At 37.7% G+C, this 18,073-nt stretch overlaps 1 protein-coding gene across 6 annotated transcripts in view; it reads left to right on the forward strand.

Moving 5' to 3' along the window:
- The first annotated feature begins 1,061 nt into the window (after positions 1-1,061).
- The window catches only part of AKAP11 (A-kinase anchoring protein 11), a 43,478-nt gene continuing 26,466 nt past the window's right edge, over positions 1,062-18,073 (forward strand). For 4 of the 6 annotated variants that reach the window (XM_037526949.2, XM_054701536.1, XM_054701537.1 and 1 more), the window contains exons 1-4: positions 1,717-1,793; positions 11,488-11,597; positions 14,188-14,304; positions 17,054-17,101. In XM_037526949.2, coding sequence (XP_037382846.1) covers positions 11,538-11,597; positions 14,188-14,304; positions 17,054-17,101 — 225 coding nt within the window. In that variant the 5' untranslated portion in view covers positions 1,717-1,793; positions 11,488-11,537. Of the gene's footprint in view, positions 1,345-1,485; positions 1,571-1,716; positions 1,794-11,487; positions 11,598-14,187; positions 14,305-17,053; positions 17,102-18,073 lie in introns of those variants that run through there. The other 2 variants (XM_037526948.2, XM_037526950.2) reach the window with 2 other exon arrangements.

Raw genomic sequence — 18,073 nt, forward strand, 5'->3', positions numbered from 1 at the left:
CAAAAATCACCAGGGCTGCTCTGGCCTAATGGATTTCTAGAGGAGGAACGTCAAGGTCACTGAAAACGAAGTCTCAGGGTTCTCTCACAGAAATCATCAGTCTCCTAATCTCCCTGCTTGCTCTGTGGCCTCCTTAAGATTCTGTATCTGCAGGAAAGAGCTTAAAAAAAAAAAAAAAAAAGCAAATCATAGCTGTTTCCTTTCTATCTAAAAATCTCCTATGCTTTTTGCTCTACACTTAGTATAATTACTTTCTTGATTTACAAAGCCCTAAAGCATCTGGCCCACGTTTGTTTACTTCTCTAAGCCTATTTCCTCTTACTTTCTGATTTTCCTCCTCAAACTCAATTTAGGGGCTTCTAAATAGCTGTCTCCTTTGCCAGGAATGCTCTTCCCTCCTATATCTGCATGACTGTTACGCAAACCGCTGCTTAAGTGTATCCTCCTCAAGTGATTGCCCCACCTCCAGTATTCTAGTAGCCACCCAATCACAATCACCGCCTCATCATTTATTGCATTTTCTCTGCGTAGACCTTAACACCATGTATTTTTCTTTCTTCTGCTCACTTTCCGTCCCTCCAATCCTTCCTTCCTCCGCCTCCCATAAGCTTCCTACCACCTAGAATTGTTTTCAACGCTGCCCAATCGACACCCTGGAGTAATGCCTAACATGTGTGAGAGCTCAACAAATTTCTTGAATGAGAGAAATGATTATATGAATGTGCCCCCTTTTCCGTGCTCTCCTTTCCCAAGCAGGACAAAATATATAACGTAGAGACACTTAAAAAAATGTCTTTCTCATCCATCTGGTATTTCCATCCTTGAGGAAAAGATGTCCTTGAGGATACTGTACAACTTGACCGAATTGGCGCTTGCGATTCTAGGTGGCAATAATAACATTTATTTTTCATCTAGGTTTTCCCTTCCCGATTTCGACAAAGCGCACAGCTGCATGGTTGAGCACTAGGGCCCGGAGAGCCCTAGCTGCTAATTGTTGCGCTTCGGAAAGGGCCGTGGGCCTGGAGCGCCGTGAGTGGTCCTCCCTGGAGATGTTGGGGCGAAGGGGCGGAGCCACCCCGAAAGGATGGGCCTTACTTGGGCCGTCAGATCTGGTGGGGCTGCCGCCCTGGGAAGAGCCCCAGAATGAGGAGGCGGCGAAGCCAGGTAGTGGAGAAGCAGCAGCACAACTGACTCCAGGCCGTGAGCCCCAGGGGTCGAAGACCAGGAGGCCGCATCCAAAACCAGATCTGAAGAGCCAACCAAAGCTTGGGTACTCCGCCAGAGGAAAGGGTTAAACGGTTTCCCAGGTAACGGACCAGGAAGCGCGCAAGACGTCAGCCGCAGGTTCGTAGGTCAACTTCAGTTTAAAGCTCCCACGGCCGAGCGGGTTCTGGCCAATGGAGAAGGCGCTTGATCGTCACGTGACCCCAGGCCCGCTCCACTAGCGGCCCGGGAGCACGTGGGAAGGTTTTTCCTGTTTCTTCTCTTCCATCTTTCAAAGCCCACCCCCTTTTGCGCGGGCTTGGTCACGGAGCTCTTCTCGCGAGACGCGTGGCACCCTCTCGCGAGAGTGAGTGGGAGGCGTGGGGACAAGGTGGTGGTGCGGGCTGGAGCTGCGGCGGCGGAAGCCGGGGGTGGGCTGGGCAGGGCAGGGCGGGGGCGGGCCGTGGGGCGGGGAGGGGGAGGGCTGGGGGGCCGGTGCGGGAGGGGGCGCCCGCCTGCTCGGCAGCTCGCGCGACTGGTCGTTGCGGGCCGGTGACATGCCCGTGAGCTGCGGAGGCTGCGGCCCCCAGGTGAGCCGAGCGGGGCGCGGAGCAGCCGGCGTAAGCAGCGCGTCGACTGGGTTGGCGGCGGGGCTGGGTCGGGAGGATGGAGCGCCCGGCCCGGGCGCCTCAGCCTCTCCGCCTGCCTGCCGTGCCTGCGGTGCCTGCGGGACTTCGAGGCCCCAGGGCTAGGTGTTAGGGCGACGCGAGCAGCGTGGCAGAGGAGGAAGCCCTCGGCGCTGGGCCGGGGAAGGGGGTGTCCCGGGCTCTAGGTGTGGCGGTGGGGCTGCAGCGCTTGATTGACAAGCCCAGTTTCCATCAGCAGGGTGGGCCTCGGAGCCGGGTCCCCTGGGTGCGTGGAGGTGCGTGTGCTCGGTGTGTGTTCGTGGTCCGTGCACGGGAGCCTCTGCAGGAGGAGGACGTCGCACTTTGTCCCCAAACAGCATCTTTAACTGTCAGAACCTCTAAGACCTGGACCCAGGCGCAGCCCAAATCTTGTGACAGAAACGGAAGGCATCAACCCGCTTCTCGGAGTGTTGGTTTGGATTTGCTGTCAAATTTTTGTCCAGGCTGCTAGTAGCGTAAATGCTGGCCCAATAGTATTCCAAGTGGATTGGGATACTCCTAGTATTCCAGGAATCTAAGCTGCTTGATTTAAAAAAAAAAAAAAATGTAGATTTGACCAAAGTGTTTTTTTTTAAAAGTTGGCACAAATAACAGTGGCAGTAGAATCCACATCTCCAAGGTGGTATGGCTCGGTAACAATTCTTTTTCTTTGCTTGCCTTCTCCAAAGTCTTACTCAATTGACGGTGGTTAGCTTATAAAGTTAAGGATTTCAAAATCAGAAATAATTGCTGCGATACATAGTAAATGACCTAGGTGCAAACCAGAGTTTAGAATCTTGTTCTTTTCAGTGCTGTAGCTATTCAGTACCTTGCAAAACATGTGCGTTTTCTTTAGCTTCTTCCTGCCCCGTTAGGAATGCTATATTGATTGATGCTGATTTTGATATGTCTGAATATACAAAGAAAATGCAATGTTCAGAAAATAGAGTACTCAGTGCAAATATGGTTTTAATGTCTTGTTTATGATGTTAGCAAATGGCAGCACAGTTCCCAGCATGATTAGTGTCAGTTAAAATACTGCAATTGAATGATTTTTTTTTTTTTAAATATATAGTCGTGTTTTTCAAGTGGTACCCTGGTTATTCATACTCTTGTTTCTTATGGTGGCATTGACCCAAGGTTTACAGCAGCAGAACTATTTATGAGAGATCAAAGACTATAAGGGAAGTCAGAGAAGAAATGGTTCCCAAGCTGTACTTGTAATTAGTTATGTACCCACATAACTGCACTTACCCTTCTTAAGGGTCTAGTGGCAAATTCCTAGGCATTGTTGAGGATAGGGAACTTGCGGAAGATCAAGAGCCACAGTCAGAAATTTTCTAGCTTCTGAGCTCTCAGGGTGTCTAGAAACTAAAGTTCCTCTTTGCCTTTAGAGATTGGAAGAAGGATAGTACTTTTATTTATTTATTTATTTTCATTCTAGAAACTTAGTATCTGGGAAAAGAAATCAAGCCAAACCAGATTTGATTTTAAGGAAAATTTCCAATTACAGATAGGTTGTAGAGTTCTGCCCATACTTGGAGAATATGTCAGAAACTTAGGAAGTATCCTTTTGTGAATGGGCAAAAAGAGATCAGTCTCCATTAGAAAAGTTCCCTCCTGTTCCATCTTGGTAAACTGACTTTCAGGAATTGACGATTAGAATATTTTGCTAATCTCTAAAATCTTTTGGCAAATGTTTCAAGCATTTGGGATGTAGATATATGTTGTTTTACTTGCCTTTCGAAAGTAATTGAACTAACTTTGGGTAGGTTAATTATTTAGGTAGACTATTAGTTCCTTTTTTTTTGGTCATCAGTGGCCTGCATTTCAGTAACGAAATCAGTCATTTGGAAGGAACAAAGTGTGGGGATAGTCAGAAAAAGCCCTAAGCTTAGCCTGGGTTTGAGTTAAGGGTCTATAAACTGGTGAAGAAAGATACTTTACTACTTTAAACACAGACCAAACATCCAAATATCTTTATTCTACCTTATCTTTGTATATAAAAGTTCATTTTATTATTTTATTTTTGAATATTTACTAGACTAAGGGCATTTGAAATGTATAGATTAGAGCCTAGATATGATAAAACGGAAAAAACCTAACATTTTTGTCTTAATCTGAGAATACTCTGGGGAAAAAAATTAAGATAAATGGTATAATGGACTGGAACAAAGAGGATGTTACTTAGGTGAAATTGAGCTATCGTGTTTGTAAAGAGTTTGGGTTTTGAAGACAGACCTGTTAATATCCCTGAACCTCATAGCCCTCATTTCTGAAAGGAGAACTAAAATAACTGAAAAAGTTATTGTGAAGTACATAGTAGCTTCTTACTAAGTATTTTTTCTTTGACCTCTTTTAGTGATTTGAGGATTATTTGGCTGCAAGGAACAAAAACCCGTTTGATTTAATTTACTGAAAAAAGATACCTGTTAAACAGTTGGAAAACTGTGTAAAGTCCATTGCATGAAGACCAACCTAGTATTCTGGGGCCAGAAAATCTTCAGGCAGTTATTCTTCCAGTTTTTCTCTGTGTAACATTTGTTTCACTTTTTCCAGATTGGCTCTTGGTTTTTGCTTCCCCATAACTTTGGTTTGTATGAAACTCTGGCTTATACAGGTGCCAACACCAGACTTGATTTTGCAGAATTGGTCTGAACAGTTATCTCCATATCTTAATTCTGAATTTTTGGAGAGAGAATTCAGTTGGTCAGTTGCTACTCCAGTTAGTTGAAGGTGGGGGAAGATGGCATTGGGAAAATGGATGGGGAGGTTATATAGGTGTATCTCACAGCTTATTTTTTCAGACTGGAGAATGCACTAAGAAAGGCTGTGTGGACAGGAAAGAAATGATGAGTTCCTTTGGTACACTTCAACATCTTGTAGCTTGAGTTTTCCCCTAGCACTGCATGGAACTTAATCAGGGCAGTGTTCTTTTTTCTGGCAGAATCTGCTGGATGTGTGAGTTAGGGCATATTGTGTAAATGCTTTGTGCTTTGTTTCCTTATATGTAAAATGGGTATAACAACAGCACCTTTTGTTGTGAGAAGTATGGATTCTCATTAACAGCAATTAAACATTGCCTCTCTGGCATCAGGTAAAGATGTGGTATTATTATTACTGAGTGCTTCTTGTGTGGCAGGTACTATGATAGGGGCTTAGCATTCAGAGATGAAGTAGTATCATTTATGTCCTAGAAGTTTAAAAATCTGATGTTGACCACTCCATACTTAAAAACTATTTCTTATCTTCAGTGACACCAAATTCTTCCAAATCTCTACTTTGCTTTTCAGATTGCCTCTTACATATGGTTCTTTGTTTACCTGCCTGAGGACCTTTTTTTTTTTTTGAAAGATTTATTTATTTATATAAGCACTGGGTACAGTCAGAAGCGCGGGAGGGTGAGAGGATTCACCAGAGCCAGAGCATGGAAGAGAACAGGCAGACTGACAAAATACACTGCTGAGGGGAGCAGCAGGCGCCGCAGGAGAGGTCTGCTACACCATGTGGTACCCTCACCTGAGGCCGGGGATTGAACAGGTGCTGCAGAGGCTGCGGGCAGCTGAGAACCTTTTATCATGGTTGCTACTTTAGATCTTTTTTTTTTTAAAGAGTTATTTATTTATGCAAGAACTGGGGTACCGGCCAGATATGCAGGGGATGAGAGGATTCACCAGAGACAGAGTGGGGAACAGAACAGGCAGACTGACTGAAATACACTGCTGAGGGGGGCAGCGGACGAGTCAGGAGAGGTCTGCCACGCCATGTGGGTCACCTCCCTGGCCGGGGAATCAAACTCATTCTGCAGAGGCTGCAGATCGCTTCATAGGGGAGTCCCCTAGATCTTTCTTTATCCTCTATTGTTTCCTAGTGCCTAGGACCAGCATGCAAGTTCTGATATGCATAAGAGACCTAGAGCAACATTTCCAGCTCTGACTACCTGACTAATGGGTATTTTTTTTGGCATATAATATTGGCCTAAAACACTATCTTTTGTTACCTTATAATACCACTTTTCTTCTAGTTTGAAATCTTTAAATTATCATTTATACTCTTTTTTAATGTCTTCTATATTCTGTCATTTATTAGGTTCTGCAAGGGTTGTAGGATGCTTCCTACTGGCCTTGCACTGAATCCTCTACAAAGCAAATCCATTCACTCAAGGCAGAGCCTTATTACTGTTTGCTAGAGCTGCTTAAATGCCTTCTCAGCATATGCTCCTAAAATTAGAGTCACAGATGTCATTGATAAACAGAAATGTGTTTCTAGGTTAAAATTCTGAACATAATCTTACAGATGGGGGTTATGTACAGGATTAGGCAATATACTCACATTGAAAGCACCTCAAGATTTTAGGATTTTTTTTTTTTAAGTTGTGTTTATTGTTGGTGCACAGGGAATTCTGAAGTCACTAGCAGTTCACCCTTTGTATTTTGTCAATTAGGCCCATATTGTTATTTTAAATATCAATGACTGCCAAGGTTCAAACATAGTTTAGAAGAATTAGATCCCAACTTGAAATGCAGTAGGAAGAACAGGAAATTTTCTCTGTGAATGCTTGAGTAAACAAAAGAGGCAGAACAAATATCCCTGGGTTGATTTTTCAGAAAGTCATTAGATAGGTAGCCTCAACTAGTTTCTCTTTAAAGATAATACTCTTTCCACCAAATGTCCCTTTGAAATTCATGTCCTTGCTGAAGTTTTCCTTCACAGTTGTTCAATTCAGCACTATCTCTTTCCATCATGACATAGTTTTCAATGTATAGGTCTTTCATCTCCTTTGTTAAGTTTATTCCTGTGTATTTTTGCAGAGATTGTAAATGGGATTGTTTTTCTTGATTTTTTTCTCTTCCAGTTTGTTTACATATAGGAAAGAACATACTTTTGTGTATTTGTATATTGATTTTATTGTCTGTTCTTGTTTTTTTTTTCCTTTTTATTTTCTGTACTGGTTTCTAATATTTCATCCAGTGAAGTCTTTAGGGTTTTATGTGTGTGTGTGTGTGTATAAAATCATGTTATCTGCAAATAGTGCAGTTTTGCTTCTTATTTCCCAGTTTGGATTCCTTTTATGTTGTTCTTGCAAGAACTTCCAGTACCATGATGAGTAATAGAGGAGATAGTGGACATCTTTGTTGTGTACCTGATCTTAGAGCAAAGGCTATCAGTTTTTCAGTGTGTGTAATGTTAGTTGTTTGTCATATGTGGCCTTTATTGTACTGAGGAATTTCCCTTTTATCCCCATTTTATTGAGTTTTAAAAAAATTATAAATGGATGCTGAATCTTGTCAGATGCTTTCTCTACGTCTATTGATAGGATCATATGATTTTTGTCTTCCTTTTATAGATGTGGTGAATTACATTTATTGATTTGCATATGCTGAACCATCCATCCATGAATCCCTGGAATAAATCCCACTTTATTATGATGTATGATCCTTTTGATGTATTGTTGAACTCAGTTTGCTGAGATTTCATTGAGGATTTTTGTATCTATGTTCATCAGGGAAATTGGTCTGTAGTTTTCTTTTTCTGTCTGGCCCCTGTGTGCTTTTATCATCAGAGTAATGTTAGCTTCATATATATGTATTTGGAAGTATTCCCTTTTCACAATTTTCTGCAAGAATTTGAGAAGGAAGGTATTAGCTTATCTTTGAAAGTTTGGTAGAACCTTCTTCTGGTCCTGGGCCTTTGTTTTTTGGGGGGACTTTATTATTGTTCAGTTTCCATTGTAATTATTTTGTTCAGGTTTTTATTTCTTTCTAGTTCATTCTTGGAAGGTTATATGCTTTTAAAAATTTATTCTAGGTTATCCAATTGACATAACAATGTATTTCTGAATACGTGTTATAACTTCTCTTATTTTATTTATTGGAATTTTCTTCTTCCCGCCACCACCCTTTTTAAAATGAACCTAACATAAGATTTATCATATCTTTTTAAAAAAACTTACTTTTGATTTCATTGCTCTTTTGGCATGTCTTTTGTTTTCTATTTCATCCTAATTTTTATTTCCTTCTAGTGAATTTTGGTTTCATTTGTTCCTCTTTTTTAGTTCCTTAAGGTATAAGATTAGATTATTTTAGGTCTTTCTTGTTTCTTGAATGTAGGTCCTATATTAGTATATACTTCCCTCTGAGTATTGCTTTTACTGTATCGCATTGGTTCTGGTATCTCATGTCTTTATTTCTGTTTTTCTTTAGGCATTTTTTTTTAGTCTCTACATATTTGAGGTTTTCCCCACTTTCTTTTTGTCATTGATTTCTCATTTGGTACCATTGATTTCTGGTATGATTTCTGTCTTCATGAATTTATTCGCAGTTGTTTTTTGACCCAAAATGTACTCTATACTTGAGAATGTTCCATTCCTGGAACATTACTTATTTTACTTAATAATCTGTCTTCTCATACAATAGGTATATGATATTCTATAACACTAAAATCCCATGTTTCTTGAGTGACCACTGTCATGAGTTTAGTATATATCCATCATAATATGTCCAAAGTGTGTGCAAATACACACATGCACATATATGTAAGAGTTGTGTGTGCACATATAGACACAAGTAGAGAACACTATTTACACTGTTCTATAACTTGCTTTTTTCCCTTAATATCCTGTGGACTTGCTGTGATGTCAATATGTTTTGATCTTTAACAGCTGGGGAATGCTCATAGGAATATATTATAATTTATTTGAATTGATGGACTTATAATTTTTGGTTGTCATCTTTTGTTTTATTTATTTATTTTTTTAAGATTTATTTATTTATTTTTACATACACGCACTGGGTGCAGTCAGAAGTGCGGGAGGGTGAGAGAATTCACCAGAGCGGGGAGCAGAACAGGCAGAAGGACCGAAGCACACTGCTGAGGGGAGCAGCGGGCGGCAGGAGAGAGGTCTGCACACTGTGTGGGAGCCTCCTCCGGTGGCCAGGGAGCAGCTGGGGATCGAACCAGTGCTGCAGAGGCTGCGGGCAGCTTCGCAACCCAGCACTCAACCGCTGTGCCACCAGGGAGGCCCTGTCATCTTTTGTTTTAGTGGATATTCTTTCATGTATGTCTTCATGAATTTTGTGGATGTATACATGTAGAATAAATTTTAAGAAGTGAAAGTGCAGGATCAAAGGATAGGAATAATTTATTCAAAGTGTCTTCTTTTCTATAATGGTTTCTTTACTTTCAATTTGTTTTCTTTTGCATTCTGATATTTCTTAAACTTTACCTTGCATTAATATCTCTTTTGCTCTTTTGTTACCTCTATAGGAACTTCATTTATTTAAATATTTTGTGTCTTGAATTTCAGCTTACTTTTCAGTTACTTGCCTGGTTCATTTGTACTTTCTTGTTTCTGATGTGCTTTAAAAAAATGATCTAAGTTCATTTTAATTTGGATATAGAGAAAAACATAGTTATTCACTGCCTAGAGCTGGTATTTATTCACCCAGAATATGGCAGAGCAAAAATGCATTAAGTAAAATATTTATTATCATAAAACAAAGATATCTGTGTGTAACACAAAGGTATTCTGGGAAAAATACTGTATTTTTCTCCTTTTTTTGAGATCTATCTGAAACTACTTTATCTTTAGTTATATAAAATGGTGAAGAAACCTTTGCTCTATTTTTCTTTTTCTCCCATCTATCTTTACTTAATTGCTAAAGATGATTTTTCCCTTTTGCTTTACAAGAAATATGAGTTAGGTTCAATTTTGTGGACCATGGCATAGATAGTCTCTGATTGATTTTTGCATGTGAGATAATACTTATTTTATTTGGGAATGATATAGATAAAGTGAATTGGGGTAGCTCGAGGTTCAAATCTATGATGTTATCTCAGAGCACCCTGACCTACTTCCCTACCTCAACTCCTTATAACTCTCTTCTGCCTCAGGGACATGGGATGTCACAGTTTAGGTGAGTAGCACATCCAGATAATTGGTCAGTACCTTTCCTGGCAAAGTCTCCTGTGAGTTAATGTTTAATCTTGTCTCTATTGACTTTAGTCACCAGATGCAGAGGTAATTGCTGTTTCCCATCTCTTTTCAGGACTCCGCCTTTTCAAGCAAGGTTAAGAGTCAGAAAAAGCAAAGATGCTTTGTATGCTGTTCCTCTGTCCTTCAGCAGTTTTTAATGACTGCCATCCTGTTATCAGGGGAAAGCACTTTAGGTTATTTAACCACTTTCCTGTTTCTGGAATCTGGAGTTGCCTCCTTATTTCTATTATAAAGTTTAGAGGAGCAGTTAAGAGCCTGGATGTTGGAGTTTGAAGATTTGGATTTTTTAATCTCTCACATTGGAATTACTGATACCTTGACTTGTTCTGCAACCACTTTATATTACCTTGCATTGTAAATCCCCCAGAGGAGGATAGTAAATTTTATTTTCAACCTTTCTTGACCAAGGAAGAAGCCTCACTAATTTGTGGAATCTACTTAGAACTCTGTCCTGAAGATTTGGATTTGAATTTTAGCTGTACTGGCTTACTATGTGGGCTTAGGCTAATTGCTTAACTTCTCTTGCCTCAGTTTTTCTCATTGTAAAACTGGAGTACTCTGCCAGTCCTGAGGATTAAATCTCTTAGCAAAACATTTATTTTGTGTTTTAAAAACTCTGGTTGGGACCCTAAGTGCTCTAGGATCATTGTTTTCCTGAATTCACAGAAACAGAATTGCTGTGTCATAGAGAGGAATATTTTTTGCATTATAGACTTTTCCTCCAGAAAGATGGTGCTGGTTTACTGAGATTAGTTTGAGGGTTTTACTTCTCTGGAACCCTTGTCTTGGCCTCAATATTGTATGATTTTTGTAAAGTTTGAAGCAAGTCCATTTTGCTTCTGAGGGTTTCTGGCAATTGTCAGAGAGCTGTGGGGAAGAAAGGAGAGTCAGTTGGCCTGGGAGAATTAAAGGAATTATTTTCTTGTGTTAGCAATATATAAACCTTTATTCTTAAACCTTGTATTGAGAATTTTGGTCAGCTTGATCATTTTGTCCATAGATGAACATTAAAATTTTTCTTTTACATATATTTTATAGTTTCCAAAGTGCCTCTTATAAATTATTTTCTATTTGATTCTCAGAGTAAAGTAGTCGGATAAGTGGGGTAATAATCATATTGAAGAAATAGTTCCTATATAAGGACATTCATTGGTTTTGTTCATCTGACCTAATTTCATATGTACAGATTTCATATTCTCCTTTGTGTATTATCAAAACTTTCTGCCCAAGAAATAATGTCTAGATCATTCACAGTTCCTGTAGGTAGAGAGTGACTTTGGGAGGCGAGAAATGTAGGATTCTTTTTTTGTATTCTAGAAGGTTTTCCAAATGTTTCCTATTGAGGCTTTCAAATATCTTATTTGTAATAAAGGGTAGTAAGATTAAATCAAGGTAAAGAACTTTATAACTTGAACTTTTTAAGACATTTGTGATAATTTGATATCTCATTAAAGTACCAGAATTTAGATATTTTTTGAAATATTCTTATTGGGTTGCTAAGTAAATTTTATGATGCAAATTTTTTTTTAGATAATTGTATTTAAAGAAATTTTAGGATAGAATGCTTGCCTGAGTCACTAAGCTCAATAAAATAGTTGTTTTCTTTTCATTTGTTTTCTTTAGATGTTTTATGGATTAACTCTTCATTGATTGCTTACAATAGCAATATAGTTATGGCGACTTTCCAGACTTCCCGAAACAGTCACAAGAAGACTAGACCATCTGTCAGAAAAGTAAGTTCACTATATTAGGTTCCTTTTAGTGATAGTTGTAATAAAAATCTTGAACAATTTTTGGAAAGTATGATACCTGTTCCGTCTTCTTTCCAGTCTGAGAAAGAACCCCCTCTTTCCTTCTCCTAAGACAATTTGGTTACCTTTCCATATCTTGACATTTTTGTCTTTACTAAAACTTTATGGACATTACTTAGAAGGAGAGTATGAATGGATGTTGGCAGATGGTTAGCAGTCTTTGTTGGTCCTTTTTTTTCCTAGGTATTATCCTCTATAGTATATGACACTTTTGGCAAGTGCTTACATCTTTAGAATGGTCTTTGACTTCTTTCATTACAGTATTTTTCTCCTCTCTGTCTTACCATAACTCCTGTCTTCTGTTGATCTTTCCAACTTCTCATTATTGGTGCTCTCATAAGCTGCCAGGGCTGCTTTTTCATTTAGGCATTCTTTTCTTCAGCGAGCTAAGAAATGTTTGGATTTTTACTGTTAACTGTAAAAATAGTTCTGAAAGCAGAAGGTAAATTAATTTTAAACTGTATAGTAATCACTTTGTTAATTAATATGCTACACGTTTTCACATGAATTGTTTAAACTTAGTAGTTTCACTTTTTAATTTGAAAAAGGTACAGTCAAACATGTTTTTTTTCAGTTTCTAATTCAAGCATTTGGACCTGTAGTTCTAAATAATAATTAAATGTATTAAATGAAATTAAATTGATTTGAGTGAACAATTATAACTAAAAATATATACAAACTGTAATGATGAGCTGTGACCATGTTCTTCAAGTATAATACTACATACCTATTTGTATTGAATTTACTAATAATATAGTCCTGAGATTGTGGAACTTGGTCTGAATTCTGAAATTTTATACTGTTATCATTTAATGTCTTTTATTTTTCAGTACATTACCCATATTAGACTCACAGTAAAGATTTGATAGACATTCACTTACATACTTGGAAACCCACTGAGATAAAAGAATGTAAATCTAAATATCATACTCTATGTATATGTATGTGTTATGCAAGTATGCTCACACATAAACCTGCATACCTACCACCCGTATTCAAGAACTGTTATTATTTTAGTTTATTTACTTTCTTTCTATGTGTATGTTGATTTTTTTGGTAGAACTATTTGAAAATTAGTCTTGTTTCTTCACCTCTGAGTACTAGAGTATGCTTCTCCTGAGAATAACAACATCTTCCCATATAACAATAATACCTTTAAAACATCCAAGAAAAGGAAATATATTTCTCTTATATTTAATACCCAGGGAGGCCCACCTGGCATTCTTCTTAAAGAAAAACTTTTCCTGGGGCCTCCTTGGTGGCATAGGGGTTAAGTCTCAGCTCTATCACTGCTGTGGCCTGAGTTCAGTCCTGGCCAGGGAGCTAACCACATGGTGCAGCAGACGTCTCGTCTCACCAGCTGCTACCCTGAACAGAGTATTTCAGTAGATCCACCTGTTCTGCTCCCCACTCTTTCATGAATCCTCCCACCCCCCACACCTCTGGCCTATACTACAGTTCCTCTATGCATAAATATATCTTTTTAAAATTAAAACTTTTCCTCATCAACCATAGATGAACTACAGTATTTCCTATAAAGCAGGGTAAATGTGCTTTAATTTACCAGTTTTCAGATTAATGATTTGATAGGATAGTCACCTCCAGTGGTGGCAAGTGAGTTTTATTTCTCCCACTTATTTGTATTGCTTTGTACTCATAGATTTTTAAAATTCTCTGTTTTACAGTCATTCATTCATTCATTAATTCATTCATGTATTTTAAGTTGCTCAAATTCTTCCAAAGTTGGTTCCTGGGAGCCCCTCCAAGACAATGCATTTTGTCTTTTTGTCATAGGCTCGTAATTATTTTATTGTTTCGTTGCTTTCTCGTACAACAGATTAACCTAGTTTCACCTTCTACTTTTTCATCCTCAGAGCTAGAATCGGCTAATTGTCCAAAGAACCCTGAATTGTATTTAGATACTAAGATCTCTGTACTAGGAGTGCCTCTTGCTCCTTTAGTGTCATCAGTTTGTATTGATATAGTTCAAGTTCAGATTTCACATTTCTTATTTTTTTTTCTGTTTTGAGTTTATGCTTATAGCTTAGCCTGAAAACCTCCACTCATAAATGAAAATAGACTCATTTAAAGTTTTGAGTTTTTTCAAGCCCACAGTAAAATTGGGGGAGAAACTCAGTACAATTAAAATCGTATATAGTCTTCACTTAGATTCACCCTCTGCTAACATTGTGTGAATATTGCTTCTTACCTGAAGATGACTTTGAATTACGGTGTGCAGTCTGTTAGGCATTAGTGGAAGGTGAGAGTAAGTGAATCTGGTGTGAGAATCTTAGTAGTTTGGATGTCTGGGCTGTGGTGTGTGTTCTGAGCATGTAGAACTCTACTTAAATCTTTCCTTCTTTCTTTATCTCAGATGAAGTGAGTTCTGTATATATCAAAAGGTGCCAAATGAATAGTAACTGGTGTGATTCTTCACATAAAAGTAGGATATCTCCAGGATCTCTTATCTTGTCTTAGAATTAAACAAATTAAGATTGTCTTTTATTTTCAGAGCTTCAGTGAAGATGTGTTCCAGTCTGTAAAGTCTTTATTACAGAGTGAGAAGGAACTATGCAGTGTATCAGCAGAGGACTGTATAAAGCAGGAAGATCATACCAACTTGACTGAGGTTTGACACATTACTTTCTATATGCCCTCTTAATAAAGCACAGTGTATTTTCTGTTTTTATGGTTAAAATGTGTGAGAAGCACCTGTTTTAAATACCAGCTAACAAAAGTGTTTGAATGTATTATAATGAGCACATTTAATTCAGCACAAAGGCAATATTGACTGGCCATTGAACTTACAGCTCTGTATTAGGTGGTTCCTACTCTGTGAGTGATTGGTACTTTAATACTAAGATTTTTACTCTGAAACATAAAATATATACTTATTTCTTATACTCACTTTTTAGATAATTGTTAACTTCCTTGATTATGTAAATTCAGTGCTTTGAATCAAAATGAAAAAGTGATAATATTTTGAAATTAAGATATTTATTCCTTAAGGATAAGATTTTTTATTGGCTTATCTATTTCTCTGCTATATCAGTGTTTCCAGTTTTGTTTGAATTTATTACTATAAAAAGGAATAGATTATTTTTCTGTATTAAAATCATTGTTCATCAACACATTCATATTACCAAATAAGAGAGATGGAGTATTAAATTGTTGATGTTTACAATTGATAAATATATTTAACAATTTTTGAAATGAGGGTTCTAATAAAAAAAAAATCACTTGATGATTCTCATTTTGGGGGATGATTTTCTTTCATGTTCCTTGAGCAACTATATTTGATGTAGTCCCATGGGATGGTGACATACCTTTTAGGCCTGTAGTGTTCTCTGACATGAGCCTCCTCTTGTCTTTTGTTTTTTACATTTTAAAAGGACAGGTTTAGTAGGAAAAGGGAGAAGAAAAGAGAGGCACCTGCAGAAAAATGTGGGCAAGAGAGCTGCCTTGAGCCTCTATTTTTTTTTGAGTCAGCTCAGTTTCTGTGGCTCTTGACTATTATCTTCTTTGTTTTCCCTTTTTACTTTAATAAAGCCGAACCTCTTGTAATCTGCTTAGTTGTTGCCACGTGTGGCAAGTCTCTTGTGTCTTTCTGCCCTCAATTTCCCAGCCCATATCTCTCCAGTTATTCCATTATACCTTTTGGAGCCCATGTTCCTAGGGAGGCCTTCCTTCAGTTGAAATATAAAACTGTACTGGCATCTCCAAAACCCTTTCTCAGCTTACTTGCTCTTATGTATTCAGAAAACGGAAATGAGAGAATAGATGGAATGTCTGTCTCACTTTAGGGTGTACATATCTCAAATGTTTTCTTGAAGAAAGAACAGAAATTTGTTTTTTGAGGGTTTATGATACACTAGGCACTTTACATTGTGCAGTTTCTTCTCACAGCTATCGAAGAGGAATTGCATTCCTTTAAGTTCTATAGATGAGGAGATAGGCTCCTAGAAGTTAGTGACTTGCCTAAACACTGGAAATTAAGTGTAACACTTCTGTGAATTGATCGCTATAATTATCAAAATAAAGAACCTGGGGTAATTAAGATTCAGACTTGTTTCTGAATCGTTAGAAAGAGACCACTAATGTATAGAGTGTTGCTTATGTAGTTTTCCTATAGTTCTTTGATTCTTGAGAATTGATTATCTATATTGATAATCTATATTGATTATTTCACAATTTTTAGTCACAACATTTGCTTTGTAGACAGTTTATTCTATTTTCAGATGGAAAAAATGTCTTCTGTGATGTGAAAGGCAAAGGGAATACACTTCTTTAAATATCATTTTTTTCTGCATATAAAAGTAGTACATATTCCTTGTAGAAAAATAAATACTGAAAGCATAAGAGAGAAAGTGACTTATTAATCCTATGAATTAGTATAAAAAACATTGAGGGGGGAGTAGAAAAGATCAAATCACTTGTAATTCCAACATCCAGAGTTAATCACTGCTTATAGTTTGGTTTATTGCCTTATTATTCTTCAGTATTATGTTCCATATGTATGTTTTTTTTTACGTGAAGTTGAAATTGTGTGTGTACACTAAGTTATTTTTCTGTGATTTGTCCTTTTTACTTAATAATGCAACATTTTCTTGTGCCAGTAGGTAGTTTTTAGAAATGTAATTTATAAAAATTTATGTAGAGTAATCTCTATATAATGATATTGAAGGAAATAAGCAAGAGAGGAAATAAATGGATAAGCAAGGAGGTGACTTTGGGGGTTTATCAGGCAATATCTCGCCAGAGGAGGTGATAAATTTAAGTTGAAACTTAATAGAAGGAAGAGGAGCTAGGCAGGAAAATAAGCAAGGGATAGAGAATAGATAATAGTGATCCACACTGAGAATTTTTGATATTACAAAGCCCTTCCCTTTGGGAAGAACATACTGGACATGTTCTAGACCCAGAGAGAGGGACTATATGTGAATGTAAGTGAGGGAAGTTTGAAGGCACCATCTAACTTAGAACCTTGGACCTCAATTAGGACTTTAACTGGGAAGCTTGCAAAGGTTTTAACAGGGAAATGGAATGATAATTAACTGGGGCCAGATGGGAAAGGATTGTAGTAGTGCAGGTGAGAAGTGTTGGCAAGGGCAAAGGGGAGGAGTGACATATGCGAGATATGTGTTGGGAGTAGAGTTGATTGAACTTGCTGATGAAGGGGATAATGGGTGACGTGGAAGAGCTTATCGAGCCAATCTTTGGTGAAAAGCCTTATTAATCATCTTCGATGCAATTAATCATCCTCTTCAAGACAGCCAACACTTTAAGGCTTTATGTACTTTTTTCTGTTTTTCTGAAAACAATTTTAATTGAGGCAAGATTTAAAAATGTAAATTAATGGAGCTTTCTTTTTTACTCAGGTCACTTTTCTAGGTTTTAATGAAGAAACAGATGCTGCTCATATACAGGTATGGTCAATGTATAGAACCGGAAAGGACTGTTAAAGATTGTTTAGAAGATATTTTGAGGCCTTGAAACATTTTCCTTATTAACCTGAATTTTATGCATTGAACTCTTCTGATTTTATTCCTGTTTGATTAAAATATGTCATTTTGAGATCAACTTTTGAGTGTGCTTTGGACATTTTCATTTTCACTGTTTTTCAGTCACGTTTTCTTGTTGCAGAAAGCAATTTTAGGTCAGGAAACCACAAAAGTCACTTATCTGAGACAGTTGCAAACTGCATGCTAACCTTTTCTCCATTCTGTGCAAAATGTAGAATAAAAGAATTTTTTTTTTTTTGATAATCTGACTTTAGCAGCCAGATTCTAATAATTTTAATCAAGATGCAATTAATTAAAAAAGATAAACTTGTATAAAGCAATGATTGATCATTGTAAAATACTTATCCTGTTTGATTTAGGCAGGTATTTACATAGTGTCTGATTTGAGATTAAGATCAGCAAAGGAAAGTTTCACAGTTACATAAAGAATAATTGAAGCTCATGTAGGTGTGATTGTCATACTTTTTTAACCTCATGTTGTATCTTAAAAAATTGTCATTATTGTGTTTCCTTTTGAGGCACATCTTGTAATAGAAGAAGAAATAGCACTATTCCATTTTTTATTGTTTTTCATTAATGATAATGAAAGAAAATTTCTGTTTGTCTTAACTGTGCCCTTGACTGAAGGAGGTAGTTTATTTTTTCTTTTTTTCTTTTAACATATATCATTTTTTACATTTTTAGACAATATTTGCTTCCCCCCACCGCCTCAGATTGAATCCTCATAGAATTTCCTTCCCTAAAGGCACCCGTGCACCATCACCACAGTCCCCTGTGCTCCTTCCTCCCTCCCTCTCACCCCTCTCCCTCCTCCTCCCCTGCAGGATGTCTCTGGTTTATAATTGTCTGGTTTTGCTTTGTTGTGTTTTGTACTGT

This window comes from Talpa occidentalis, unplaced genomic scaffold, assembly GCF_014898055.3.
Source record: "Talpa occidentalis isolate TD23 unplaced genomic scaffold, MPIMG_talOcc4v2.1 talOcc4.5, whole genome shotgun sequence".
In the NCBI taxonomy this organism is placed as follows: Eukaryota; Metazoa; Chordata; class Mammalia; order Eulipotyphla; family Talpidae; genus Talpa; species Talpa occidentalis.